Source organism: Homarus americanus, unplaced genomic scaffold (genome assembly GCF_018991925.1).
Source record: "Homarus americanus isolate GMGI-L3 unplaced genomic scaffold, GMGI_Hamer_2.0 scaffold19117, whole genome shotgun sequence".
NCBI classification, from domain to species: domain Eukaryota; kingdom Metazoa; phylum Arthropoda; class Malacostraca; order Decapoda; family Nephropidae; genus Homarus; species Homarus americanus.
In genome coordinates, this window is record NW_024754704.1 from 1,773,735 (window position 1) to 1,788,559 (window position 14,825).

The 14,825-nt window shown below is 37.4% G+C and overlaps 1 protein-coding gene and 1 long non-coding RNA gene across 6 annotated transcripts in view; one reads left to right on the forward strand and one right to left on the reverse strand.

Moving 5' to 3' along the window:
* Nucleotides 1–10,785, forward strand: part of LOC121855908 — a 38,408-nt gene extending 27,623 nt beyond the window's left edge. For 4 of the 5 annotated variants that reach the window (XM_042351090.1, XM_042351088.1, XM_042351091.1 and 1 more), the window contains 4 exons: nucleotides 431–4,567; nucleotides 4,753–6,290; nucleotides 6,861–7,083; nucleotides 8,417–10,785. In XM_042351090.1, the coding sequence (XP_042207024.1) occupies nucleotides 431–4,567; nucleotides 4,753–6,290; nucleotides 6,861–7,083; nucleotides 8,417–9,487 (6,969 nt within the window). In that variant the 3' untranslated portion in view covers nucleotides 9,488–10,785. The remainder of the gene's footprint in view (nucleotides 1–430; nucleotides 4,568–4,752; nucleotides 6,291–6,860; nucleotides 7,084–8,416) is intronic. The other variant, XM_042351093.1, reaches the window with a different exon arrangement.
* Nucleotides 263–5,099, reverse strand: LOC121855913. The gene is made up of 3 exons (XR_006086862.1): nucleotides 5,021–5,099; nucleotides 3,161–3,262; nucleotides 263–569 (listed from the first exon to the last, which is right to left on the reverse strand). It is a non-coding gene; the product is annotated as an uncharacterized LOC121855913 (long non-coding RNA).
* Nucleotides 10,786–14,825: the final 4,040 nt, after the last annotated feature.

A 14,825-nucleotide genomic window follows, 5' to 3' on the forward strand; every position in this document is an offset into this window, starting at 1 on the left:
AATAATTTTTTAGTTTTTTATATCATGAACAGTAGTAATAATTTCCTTTTTGCTTGTCTGCTTCTGTATATAATCTTTACATCTCAATAGTGCAGTTCATGTTAGGTCTCTGTTTTTTTTGTTGATTCCCTCTCACCCATATGCACTATACAGGTATATCTTTTAGAAACTGTGCCCTTTCATCTGACTTTCAGTGTTTCCATAAAACTATAACTGTACCTTTCACCTTTTTCTGGTGTGCAGTTTCTCCATTTGCTTTATTCCTTCCTGTCTCTTCTCTTGATATATACAGTACTGTACATATTATAAAATAAAGGTGCATCTCCTATATCATGATGTATAATATTTTAGGGTAGTAATTATATAATTGTTGATCATTGCTTTGGTATATTTAATTTAATAAAATAATGTCATTTACAATGTGTTGCAGATCAGAGCCACTGGACAGGGAAATACAACAGAGATCCTGACGTGGGTATTCGAACTTCACAAGCTGATTGATTCTGATTCTTGGAGAGATGAATTAATTGCCACAGCACTGACAGCAGCAAGTAACAGCCCACCACTTCCTGTAATTGCTCAAGCTTTAGCCATGATTATACCTAAACCTTCCCAGCTGCCTTCATTGTTAAAGAATAAAGCAAAAAGACTTTTTGATCTTTGGAAAACTACAAATGTAATGGTAACAGAAATTGGGGATTCCCCTCAAAATGAGGAAGATAAATCAGGAGAGAACGAGTCATTAATTGACACATGTAATAATTTGTATAGTATATATGAGAAAAAGTGCTCGGAAGAAATAGAGATCTTTGATGTGAGTAGTAAAGATCACATTGATCCACATAAAGACAACAGGAGGAAGGAATGTAATGGACTGGCAGGTGATACTCCCTATACTTTCCGGACAACCTCAGAGGATGTGGAAGAGGAATTTAGAAAATTTGTGTTTCTCTTTGCTAGTATGACTTTTGCACGGGATGCTGAAATGTTCCCGCAGAAAATTGAACAGGTCCCTCAACTTGTTCAGTTTAGTGAGGAAATAAAGAAGAGAGAGTTTCAGGGGATGAAGATTAAAAGACATGTATATGAAATTAAACAGGGAGTTTGTACAGAGAATAGTGAACATAATATTCTGTATGATACAAATAATATGAGTTTATTAAATGTAAGTAAGGGTAAAGGATCCACAGAAAAGAAAGGATTATTTCGAAATTTAGATTATTCAAAGATTTGGCAAGGAGACATACAAACTGTCTTTCATTTAGAACGCAACACATCCCTTCATGCTAATAGCTCACAAAGTTATCAAAGAAAGCAAAATACATCTCTTCCTCAAAAGAAACAATTTATCAACCAAAGAAATTCATCTTCTAATACAGGGAAGGACAAAGAATTCTCCAGCAGATATAATAATTCAGGCAGTAGAAAAAATAGATCCCGTTCTTCAGCAGAGAGGAAACAAGATACATCCTCAGCATCATTAAAGATTAGAAGTAGATCAGCCAGCTTACCAAGGCTTAAGGAAAGAAGTAACCTCAAACATATAAATATTAATGATAGAACCACTTCCTCTACTTTGAGTCCCAGTTCTCCCTTGAGTAATTTTCTGCATATCTCTAAATCTCATAATTCTGATATGAAAAATAATGTATTACGAGATAGGATAAAACTAGTTCAGTGGCTGATGAGTAGTGAAAGAAAGTTCTCCCTTCCAACTAAGACTGCCAATACAAGAGTCAGTGCAGCAGCTGAACACACAACTATAAAAAAAGTGGACTTAGACTTGGATGATATTGTTTTAGCGCTTCGTTGGGAGTATTTATCTAAACCTAACTTGTATAATACGCCACTGAGGAAAGTTCCCGTGGCATTGAGGCATGAGAAGAAACAAAGTGTAGAAGTGTCAATAGATGGACATAATAAAAGGAAAGGCAGCCCTAAACTGAAGCAAACATTAAAAGTAGCAGAGCCTTCACCTGACATCACCAATGGTACACAGAAGGCAAATGTTGGACGAGGATTTATCACATCACCAAATAGTACTCAAGAGGATGAACATTTAGTTAAAACAGCAGTTAAGAAGGCTGTTAGGAAGATCAATTACCCTAAAAAGGCCAACTTAACGACAAAAAAAGTGGAAAAAGATCCCCAAAATGCAGTGAATGTCATAACCACAACCACCGAACAGAATTATGACTGGGTACAGGAGGAAGAAGAACAGAGTCAATATAATCAAATGACTTCCGTAGCAGATACTACACAAGGGAACCAAGATAGGGAAGCTTTTTATTCTTTACATAAAAATGAACATAACTCACCAGTGGATTTAGAAAATTCTGATGTAAGCCAGGAAAATGGGATAGGCCTTCTGAGGAATTTTCCTGATAAATGTAAACAGGAAGTGGCTATAGATGAACAAGATGGAAAAGTTTCTGACATAATGAATAAGAATACTAGTGAAATAGACCAGCCATCATCTACAAGGAGCACCGAGACATATGATCATACAGAAAAAGAATCTAAGAAAACAGTTGAGAAGATGAAGCCCGGCGTAAAGGACATTAGAAAATGTTCTGACGGCCAGTGGAGTGATGCCAGTGTTGTTGGAGTGAGCTCTGAGGAGGCAGCAGTGCGGGAAGAGAAACATCCAGGTCATCCAGTTAATGAGGCTGTTGATAAAGTGCCCTCAAAACTAATGTCTGAAAAATCTCATATTAAATCATCACAAACTCTTAAGGAAAAAAACATAACTTTTAAAGTCATTTCCCCTGAACGAGAGGAAGATTCTGAAATAAAGAAAGATGAGCGTGATATCAGTAGAAAATCGAGAAGTAAAAGTACAGATACAGGCAAGGCTCTCTACAGGCAAGATGCCCCAGAAGCTGTTTCCCAGTACCCAGCCTCAAAAAGTATATGGAGACCTTTCAGAGCTAGGAATAAAGGTTATCTTAAGCCCCCACTGCTGGTTCTTGAAGTGGAAGATGCAGGAAAGCCAATCCTTCATAACAGAAAACTTTCCTCTGACCGCCAGAAAAAAAATAGCCTCACCCCCATTGAAACACCTTCAGAAATTTATGGAACAAATGATGGTGTGTCTCCCAAATTACTCCACATGCCATCTACATCATGTCAGGGTAGCAAAAGATTAACCATATCTGACCTTAATGATAATGATACTATCTCCACACACCAGTCCATGGCGCTCCCTGTAGATGATACTCTAGATGACGTCACACTGCCTGATTCCTTACATGGTTCTGATCTAGAAGGTGACGGTGAATATAGTTTATCTAGTCAAAATATTATTCAGGAAAATATTATCAAGAAACATAAATTTCAGTTCCCTAAAAGAGACTTGCCAAGAGATGTGCCCAGAAAATATAATACAACGATTACATTAAAGAAACCTGTTAATTTAAAACAAACACCACAGTGGGATGAAAAAGAACTGTATCTAAAACCAATTCCAGTTCGTGTTAAGTGTAATTCACCAAAAGTTCACGACTCGGGTGAGAAAAGCACTGATGGTCAAGGTGAAACTCGACCAGTTTTGGAAAAAAATGCGATCATGAACAGAAAACTAAAGCTTCTAACATTACCCAAACATTCTCCACAAAATGTTGAAAATACACAACATTATCCAACTTTGGTGTTAAAACGATTGCCAGCAGATAAATTATTACAGGTTAAATCTAAAAGTAGTAACTTATTCACAGTACCAGATAAAGGTCACTCAGACTATCCAGGTGAAATGTACAATAATAACCATCATATAAATTTGACTAAACAGACACCACCCAAAAAATTAAGGCATAAAGATATGAAATTACTAACTCTGCCTACTTGTTCATACACCCAGCTGAGGGAAGGGTCAGAGGCACAGTTTCTTAATTTACTTGATCCTAATCAAGTTTTTGCTTTTTATAAGAGAAATATGACAAAGAAGCAGAATCGCTTTAAAACTCTGAAAATAAATGAACCAATTATGAACAAAAACTTGATGGAAGTTTCTGAAAAGGAATCTTGCATTAAAGACCAGACTGTAAATAATGGAGTGAGAGTTGTACAACCCAGTGTACAAGAGAGTTTAGATAAAGGTTTTCTTGAGGAGATTAAAAAATATTCTGATAAGTATGAAGGAGGTGCATACAAAAATATTTTGACAAAAGGATATCATGAGAATGGGGGAACAGTGAAATCCAGACTGCAGTATGAAGTGACACAGAGGCTAGAAAAAATTAATCAAAGTGAATCTCGGCATGTCTGGAATACCAAGGAAACACAGACTTCTACTCCATGTCTCACTGATTTCCAAATAACTAAACATCTCATAAGTGATGAAGAGACAACACCCATTGATTCAAAAGGAACAAGAGCTCAGGAAGACATTATTTGCTTGAGGGGAGAGAATGAAATGGCAGAAAGGCATAATGGTCCAGGATCCCCTAAAGGACAATTGCATACTAAGGCATTAGAAAAAGTGGTCATCAAAGTTAAAGATTCTTGGACAGAAACTAGCAGTGTTAACCTGAATCAAAATATACCAGTAAAGAGCTGTGAGATACAGGTATGATTATTATTGTTGTCATTACTGATAATATTGTCAATGCCCTGTACTGTTTTTTAATGATGATTAGTATCAGTTTTAAATTCATTAATAATTATAATTTTAATTACTTTATTATTTCAAGCTCCAACAAGACTGTGGGACTTATGTCAAATACTGTAGATATATTTCTCTTTTTTTTTCAGACTCAGACAGAAGATAGACCCTTAAAGAGTGTCTCTGTGTGTACTGACATTGCTACCTCACCTCAAGCTGCTCCACCAACTCACTCACTACCACAACAGATTCTTCCTGTGACTCATCACCCACAGTCTCTGGAGAATCATTCCTCCCCAATTCCTGCAACTTATGAAACTCTTGCAATTGATCTTGGCACTAAAGCTCTTAACACTTCCTCTAAGTTTGTCATGGAAGAAACTGCAACTGGAGGCATTGCTCACATTGTAGACCTACCACAGGAGATTGTCCAACAGCATCTTGAAGAGATTAGAGATGAGCTCAATAAGACAATACAGTATCAAGAACCAGATACTGTTGAACAGAGAGTTAAACCTAGTTCTGGTGATGCTAATGGGAAGGTTGAAGTACTCAGAGATACTGTAAAAATACTCCGAGATGATAAAGTTGATGATAAAGTTAGAAGATTAGATTCAATCGGCTTGAACACTAATCGTTCATCTTTAGAAACAAATAATCTTGATAAAGTTTTTAAATATTATGAATCGCAGAGAAACCGAAATCAAGGACTGGGAAAGGATGAGGAGAACATTCTTCAAGCTGAGGCAATACACACAGGTGCTGAATTATCAGAGGATGATCTGCCTGTCACTAGAACCAGAGATGCACTGGAGGAAAGGTTCATAATAAGTGATCAGTTGAACATGAATGAGATCTTTGAAGCATTTTATAATGGAAGAATAACTTTTGAGGATTTGTACAAAATAAGTTCTGATCTGCCAATGGAAGCTTTAAAGGTGAAACAGGAAGAAGAAATTGTGGAGAAGAGAGTTGACATTCAAGATATTCAAAGACTGGAACAACAAACTGTAGAAGCTGCACGTGGCCTTTGCGAATCCCACAACCTATTGTCCAAGGTGAGTCTTCTGCTCCAGACCTCTGAGAAGTTGGAAGAAGAACGAGTAAAGAGAGACAGATCCAGATCTTTAAGTCGAAACAGACGCTATTCCTCATCTGAAAGGAAAAAGATTCATTCTCATGTTCATACAAATAACACATCTTTTGAGAATTTAGGATGGCAGGAAACTTTGTCCACATTAAGAGAAAGTGGAAACTCAGACATACTGTTGAGGTTTGTTGAGAATGTAAACCCAGAGGATATAACAGATGAAATGATTGATGAGATAATAAAATATGAGGAAAGTAATACTGAAAGACATTTACAGCATCGTCCATTGTGTTCTCAAGACACGTCTAACTTTCTTTCAAACACATTTACTGTTAACAGAAGCTCAAGAAGAAATAATACAAATACTCTCATGAATATAAATAGACATCAAGGTCTTCTAGAGGTGAATTATGGAGATTCTTCAAGTCGGAAGGATGAGGGAAGTAGTGGTGGTGCGACAAGTAAGCAGCCAACAAGTAACTGTCTATCACCAGAGAAGAATTCAGGAACATTTTCTGATGAAATTGAGTCTAACGTAAATGAGTTATGTTCAGGCACGGATACTCCCAAATTACACCTTGATCTAACAGGACTCAGGTAGGAAATCTTCTTAGTAAAATAATATTGCTGTGGTTAGGTACTAAATCATTTAGCTCTATGTAGACTATAACATAAATTCGCATGCCAGGGCCAATTAAACTATGATGTATACAGGGTATTAACGTATGGTAATTCTCAACTAAGTTTTAAATGGATGAATAGCTAAAAAGGAATGGAAAGTTGCCAAATATCTTCATTATCTTGAAGGAATTCTCCCAGGGCAGAGTTGGCCAGTGTTTACAAGAACCCAGGGAGGAGGCGGTGCGTTGTTAACCCGCTTATATTTAAACTTTCCGTCTTGGGCAAATTATTTGGTCACATATACATTTAAACATGTATAGTCAAAAGCGTATTTGACAAGCAAGCGTTGGGCAAGGGTTCACTCAACTGTATATAGACATTAAATATATTGTAGTTTCCCACATAAATTGGAAATAATTCTTTGGAGGAAAACATTTTGACTCTTAATGGTTAAAAGAAGATAACAGTAAGAGTTAAATTACTACATGTATTATAAGTTGGGAAGATATCTTGCTGTCCTGCCACTAATAACCCTTGCCATTTCAGGTCCTCACCAAGCACTTCTCCTGCTCGTACATCGTGCCATAACGCGGGAAGGTGGCTCGAGTCAGCATATGACACAAGTGAGAAAAGGCAGCAGAGGAGAGCAGAAATTCGTGCCTGGATGAAGAAACAAAGACGAAAACGATTAGAAAAAACTCATGATGTACCCAACAACACCATCACTAAGTCACAGTTAAACACCTACAGGAACCTCTCTCCTTCTCAGGTAGTATTCTGACACCTTTTAGTACTTAAAGTTTCTTCCTTTATTTGGTTCTTACAGTGTCTTCATGAAAAGTGATTCTTGAACCTTCACACAACTTACGTGTTTGGTTCTAAAATGTTCTTACATTATTGGTCTTGAACTCTCTGCATCACTTGGATATTGCACAGTATTTTCTCTTTACATTATTATTTTACACCTCTTATATCTTTCTTTATTTTAGCTGTAAGTTCTGAAAGTGAAAAGTGGGTTTCAGTGAGTTCATATGCAACAATGTATAAGAAAGTCAAATAAGGCAGAGGGGGAGAGAATGGAAAGACCTGAGTAACTATTGAAAGCTTAAGTGTGAGAAATAGAATGATAGTGATGAAGGAATTGAATGCAAAGTTATTAATTGGGAAGTGGAGGGGAATTTAGGGAAAATAGAGTGCCAGGAATGAATGGGAATGAAGAACCTCATAAAAAAGTTTTCTGAGGGAGGGTTGATAATCTAGTCATTGGAACATTTGTAGCACCACCTCCTCCCTTTTGTTTTAGCTGGGGTGTGGGTGTGGGGAGGGTTCTGTGCTGAATAAAATCGTCTGTAGTGAAGGGGTTAGGGTCGTATGCTGGAAAGGAAGGTTTGATCCTGAAAACTCATTATTCAAACAGAGCTCTTAACTGGGTAGCTTGGATACCTTCTCCTTCATTGGGTCCATCATAAATTACCTGGAAATGAATTCTGAATGGTGGATTGGCCTGGAATCAAGATAGTGGAGAGTAACCTTGACCTTGTGTGTTTGGGCAGGCACAGTTCTGAAAAGACCTCCTGCCCCTAGTGAGCAAATTTTCCACCCAAATCCCCCTCAGATAAGACTGATGTGGAGGAAATGGTGATCAGTATACTGAACCAAAAATGGGTAATAAATCAACCTTAGCTAACATAATGAGGATTTGTCTGAGAGCATTTAACCCTTCAGTAAGCCACCTCTAGAAAATTAGAGGCCTCAGCATCAGTCCTCAATTTACAGCAGTAAGAATGAATGAATGACAATAGGGAAAATTTGAAGATTTGTTTCTTTTTCTCTCTCTTTCAGCCACCTTGCATTCACAGGAAGAAGGCTTGAAGGGGTAATTAAAAAAAGGCACAAAATATGTAACTAATAAAGTGTTTTCACCATCCTCCAGAATAGATAAGTCTGTCTCCCTGTCCTTTAGCCTTATTCCATGAACAATATTAATTTAATTTGTATCATTATTTACAAATATTGTATTTTTCTTTTAGTCCAGTTCTTTATTGTAGCTCCCCAGGTTCTTTCTCTTGGGTTTTTAATTACAGTATTCTCATTTTTCCCAGAATCATGGGAAAATGATGGAAAACTCAGGCACTATTAAAAAAGAGAACCAGGACCTCAGTGGAAGACAGTTACGGGAGAAGAGCCAAGAGAGGGAGGAGCGACGTGCACAGCTACGAGAAGATCACCAAAGAAAACGAGAAAAAGATGTGGCTAAGCTGCTTGCTGATCACGAGGAAGAATTAATAACACACAGAAGTCTGATAATGAGAAACTTACCTTATGAATCTCCTCGCATGTCTAGGGAAGCACTGAGAAGGAAAATTTTTAATAATACTAAAAGCAATGAAAGGCAACATAATTTAACATTACAGAATTCATATGCTGATACAGAAATACTTTTACCTTCAGGGCAAAGAAGAAAAACCAAACAGAAATCTAACTTTGGACTCTCTCAAGTGTCTGATTCAAAACTTAATACCCAGTTGTTGAAGAGAAAAGGGAAATCACCGCAAGGGAAAGGAGGTATGCAAAGTAACACAGATGTATGGAAAAATAAGGACCAGACCACTTACAGAACAGATGACTTAAGTTCCCTAAGTATGTCTTCTGCTAGGTGTGAGGATTCAACAGATAGAAATAGGACTAATCTAATAGGAAATGCAAATATAGAAAGAGTGGATGGTGTTCAGTCTGAGCTGGATAATTTGATAAAGTGTTTAAAATCTCCAGGAAAGAGAAAGGTATCAGATGTTCATGAGAAATTTAAAGAGAAGCACATAAGGCCATCTTCCAGTCCAATACAAACGAAAAATTTTCATGGTAGAAGAAATGAGAGAAAAGCGAAGGAACAAAAGTCATTGAGTTCATCAGATGATGATAACATACACCAGAAGCCAAGTTCAGAAACATACTTCCCAGTAAACACCACCTTTCAGTTACCACTTGACCGCATCTCTGAGGTGGACTCAAATGTATCGGCCACTTCATCACCAGTTGATGGCTCGGGCTGCAGGGAAAGAGATCATCACCAACTAACTAGGCCTGATGAAGATAATACTCAACACAAAGATACCAGTTCAGAATCATCATGGAATATCCCTGATGATGTGAAGAAACTACTGTATGACTAATGTACTGAGAATGTGATTTAACAGACTAGTAGATATACTGTACAGTACTTGCAGTCACAGATACAGTACAGTATATTTTACCACCATTAGTTATATTTAAGGTTTGTCTTATGTCAAATACTGTTTGGTTAGTGCATCAGGTCTGTTATGTCTGTACCTCCCCCTGCATCAGCTGCATTCCATTCCTAGGTACCGGGTAAGTGACATGGACCACTTACATCAAACTTCTAAACTCTAATATAAAAGTAATAGGATGCTAGACAGAAAGAGTGAAAGAAAAGAAAATGTAGTGTATACTTTCATTAACCACTAGGCTTCAGGTCACGTCATACGACGTTCATCTGTAGAGCTTCGGGTCACATCATATAATGTTTTGATCTTCCGCTGGCCTATTTGTATAAAAAGGGCAGGCCTAGCTCGATTATGCTGCCAAGTAGGTATTTATCTTTCACTCACTCGCACATGAGAGCCTCCCAGTCTCTTCTCAGCTTTTGTGATGTCGGCATCTTGCCTTTGGACTTGACTCACTTCACCATGTGTTTCTACCCCCCAACCCCCAAGCACAAGTCTAGTATTGTGGTCAGTTACTGGAGCAGTAATAATTATTGTTAATAGTGTAAACGGTAACAACATGTTAAAACAGGTGTCCTGTACCTCATACTGCCTATAAATTAGTGTTGTTTACCTCGTTATGACTACGTATGTCACACACATGCCACTTCATGACCATTCTCGACTCTTCCTAGCCCTTGTGTTGCCAACCTATGGTAAGGACATGTATTTATTTCCTGTTTATATTATGCATGGCCAGTTTATAAGGCTAGAATTTTTTTATTTGTTTTTAAATGTTCCTGTATATATCCACGGGGGTAGGGGGGAGAGATAGTGACCACAGCTCGAAGCTCAGGTGTTAACTCAAGTTGAATGATATAGGACCTCCTCCACAGTATGATATATGAATGTCCATATGTAATTAATTTTCTTCACTAAACTGAATCATCAGTATAACTCATATCTCATAGTCTTCCACTTTCATATCTATTTCTTTTTATACATTTTCTATATTTCCTGCCGTTCAGACACGTTCACCGATTCATTTCCTAGGTCATGTCATACTTTTCAAATCCTAGTCTTTAATTAGTTGGCTACCTGATTTAATTTCTTTTGTTATTTTGTATATTTTACACAGATTAGCTGAAAAGGTACAGTGGATTTCAAATTTCTACCATCTTTTGAATAAGGAGAAATAAAATGTAAAGTTTACTGTATAGATAAATAAAATATCTATGTTTATAAAATACTCTTTCCTTCCATACAGCAACATAGCTAATAGCTCTCCTCCAAAAACTTTATTTATGACACATCACTCAGCCTTCTACATTTGTGTCTCGCCAACACTTAGCTATCTTATGATACAGAAGAATATCTCAAGTCAAAATAGATTGGAATGCCTTTACAACTGGAGAAGTGAGAATGACTATATGACTTAATTCTATGGCCCAAAAATGGCCAAAATGGCATTGAAATTGCACTAAAACTACCATTATTTAATATTCTTTTTTTATCCCAAGTTAAAGGAAGAAGCATAGCTTGTGAACTTTTAAGAAACTAGACCCTGCCCAGTGTATGAAAATGAAGGTGGGTCCCATAGGCATGTGTGGATACAGCACACTACCATGTAAAAAAGCATATATCCAGATGGTCCAATGGATTTTCTAAATGAGCAATATGATTCATGTTGTCTTGATAGGGTTGTGTGATATTGTTTCGCAAAGTGTTGACAGATATATTTTTAACCATGTATACTTGATGCGGGTAAGTAGAACACATTCCGTTACTTTACTGAAACAGGAAGTAAGGAAGATAGGTCTGAATTCATTACAAATTATTAGTATTAGGAATGGGCACTTTTGTGCTGGAGGTCCATGCACTGGTCGATTATATACAGTACTCCATATGTCGACAGGTAGTGTAGAACAGGAGAAGAGGGTTACTGAGGACTTTCAAGAGTACTGTAGTGAAGAACAGAATAATAAGATCTACTGTCATCACCCAGGGCTGTTGCCTTACCCAGAAGAGCATGCCATAGTTCCTCCTTGGTGAACTCCACCTCTGTCAACCTCCACCACTGTCGTCATAACATGGAGAGTGCGTAGATTTGAATGTGAGAAGACCTGAATATGCACAGGGAGATTATGAACTCGGAATTGTTCAGACCACTTGTGACAAGGTTATCTGCATACTCTGGTTAGGTTTTTCAGGTAAGGGTAGCTGTGAACTATGTCATACAACCAGTTTTGGGGTGTAAATAATCGTTTCTAGTCAGTAGTTTTAATTCTTTGTATCTAAAAAATCAGAATAAATGAAAGTTATATAATTAAACATATTAAAAAATGCTTTGGAGCGAGATATATCCTTTGTTTACATAGAAAGACATACAATATAAAGATGGAGTTATCACGTTATAGGAACCAATACTGCTTGTTTATGTGGATATGTTAGTGTAACCAAGGTCTATAGAAGAGGAGGTCATCCCGCACACAGGTGGGCGGAGCTTTGCTGACTTCACCGGGAAGACTCCCATGCTCCTTCCCCTACCTCTCGCCTCTTATAAACAGAACAATTATGGTTCCACACATTGTACTGTGTTATCTCAGTATCTCACATAGAAAATAATACTAGTAAAGTGTCTAATCTTGCATATAACTTTAGCTGAGGATAGACCTCAGTAAATTGCTAAATATTGCATTAGTGCTGCCACCATCATCATCATCGGAGAGAAGTTTCTCCTCCTCAAAGCACATTAAGAGTTTCTTGAGGAACAGTGTGACTGATGCCAGGCTGTTGGACCTCAGTGTTATTGGCATACATCCTCAGAGAGCAAATGCCCATGTTATGATGAATTTGTTAAAGTTTTTGCTTGTAAACGCAAGAGAAAATTTCAGCTGTTCAGAGAACGCAAACCTTATATAATTTTTTTTTTTTTTTACGGGGATTAGCCCACCCGGGCACAGGTCACTGACCCACATCGGGGCCTGGGGGGCGAAAATTTAATAATAATAATAATTCATAGTAAATCAAATTATAATATAAAATAAAAAATTTAAAATAAAATAAAATACCAATTATAATAATAACAAAGAACCATAAAGAAATACAAAAATTAAAAAAAATCAAAAGTGAGAAACATTATACTGTATGTATATATTGTGTTGTCAATAGTAAGAGAAACAATTGAGACCCTGCAATTGTGTGTAAATGAAGCAGAAAGTCAGATCATCAACCTGGGACTTGGTCACATATGGCAGCAGGATCTACCATTAGACAACACATTATGCTTCCAACATCTTCCCAGGCAGTAGTACCTCCCTGTTTGGTACATGCCCACCACCTACTACCTAGTAGCTAAGTAGCCAACAGTGACATTTCAAAGATGAAATCACAGGCTGTACCCTGGAAATGCAGGGGCGGATCCAGGGAAGGAGGGGTCCTGACCCCCTCCTTTTCATCAGAAAATTCCATAACTTTTCTTTAATGCAATATTGTACTCGAGCATTTTTGTATAGTAGAAATTCATTTCTATTTACCTCAGAATATCTCCTAATATCAAGTGCACATGGCTTCAAAATGGCCTGAAAATGCCCATGATATTGGTCGGATTAAAAAAAATAAAAATCGGGGGGGGGTTACAGCACCCCCTCAAAACCCTCCTGTTGGGTGCACTCGCTGTGCTCGCCATATTCTCCCATCCATAACTTCTTTGTCCCCCCTTTTGATATTCCTGGATCCGCCCCTGAAATGACTATGCAGTACCTGTAATAATAATAACAGCATGTAACAGTATGCTGTCTGTGAATTAGACCGACATGTGCCCGGATGGGCTAATGCCCGTAAAAAATAAATAAATAAATAAATAAATAAAAAACCTAACAATAAATGTATAGCTATTCACTTTGACGTCCGATTTTAAACCTAATTTTTCCAGAATGTCCCTGAGCGATAATCTGCTATATAATATTATATTGTTTGAAAATATACCCAAAATTCAAATACAGGGTATATGATTTGTTCTGACAATATTCTCATTTTATTATTTCACAAAATCAAGTCCCACTTCGAAAGTGAAATTATTCTAACGAAGATTCCAAGTTGGAATCTTCAGAAGAATTTCCAAGATGAAAACAAAGCAACTGTGTAAAAATGCAGAGCCATGCACAGGATTTTCGGCAAGAAATTGATGAAACTCCTCTCCCAGTATCTCCTAAAGTATTATTTTCTTTCTTCCCAAAAGATGATAAAAGGTAAGAGAATATGAAATGATGTACATCTAGTTTGATGACACTCTTAAAGCGAAGTTTATGAATAGTAATTTGTGACTATAAAAAAAAGTTGTTTTTTTTCAACTGCCCCTGAAGTCTACTTCAGTTACAATCTATGACAGCATCCTTATACTAATAACCTAAGATATTAGCATTCAAATCATGCACTAAGCATTTGTATGTGGTCTATAGAGCGAGTAAGGCTGTTGGAAAATATCAGCTGCAATGGTAGATACAACTATAGTGCGCCTTTTGTCCCAGCTGAGAAGAGATGCCTCGACCCCTCCTCAAGAGTTACAGCTGATTGGCTGTTGCAAATCTGTTCGATTTCGTCCTGAAGTAATGATGTATTTCTAAATGAATTTATTCATAATCGTCGGGATGACCGTTTCTGGCGAGAAAGATATTTAGCTAAATTGTATAAAGATACATACATTCATTATTTCAAACATGAGCACGTAGGAAGTTACTATTAAACTCTGGTAGCAACTTCACGCTTTCGGAGAATACATTTAATATTAACTTATTTTTACTCACAATAAGGCATACTAAGACAAATCACGTATCAGTAATACTACATTATGTGAAAATTAACATTTCAAAATATCAGAATCACTGAAATATTACACGGCCGTCAGCTGGGTATGCTGTACGGATGCCGTAGCTACTTCACTCCTGAGCAGTTGCTTCAAGTATTCTGCATAAGGGATTCATTTGTCCCAGCTGGGCTCTCATATCTGGGGTGGCTCTTCTTCTGTCCAGCTGTTAGATAGGGTGGAATCAAAGGCATTTCGCTTTATTAACTCTCTCCCTTTAGTTGATAATCTTTCTTCCTTTTCTCTTCGCCGCAAAGCTGCTTCACTCTCTCTTTCACAGGTACTTTAACGGGCAATGTTCGGTGGATTTGGCATCCTGTGGACGTCGGTCACACTAGAATAACCCGTTAAGTACATCCTCCTTTCCCCACGCAGCCAAACTGTGGAATGCTCTGCCTTCATCTGTGTTTCCATACTCCTACA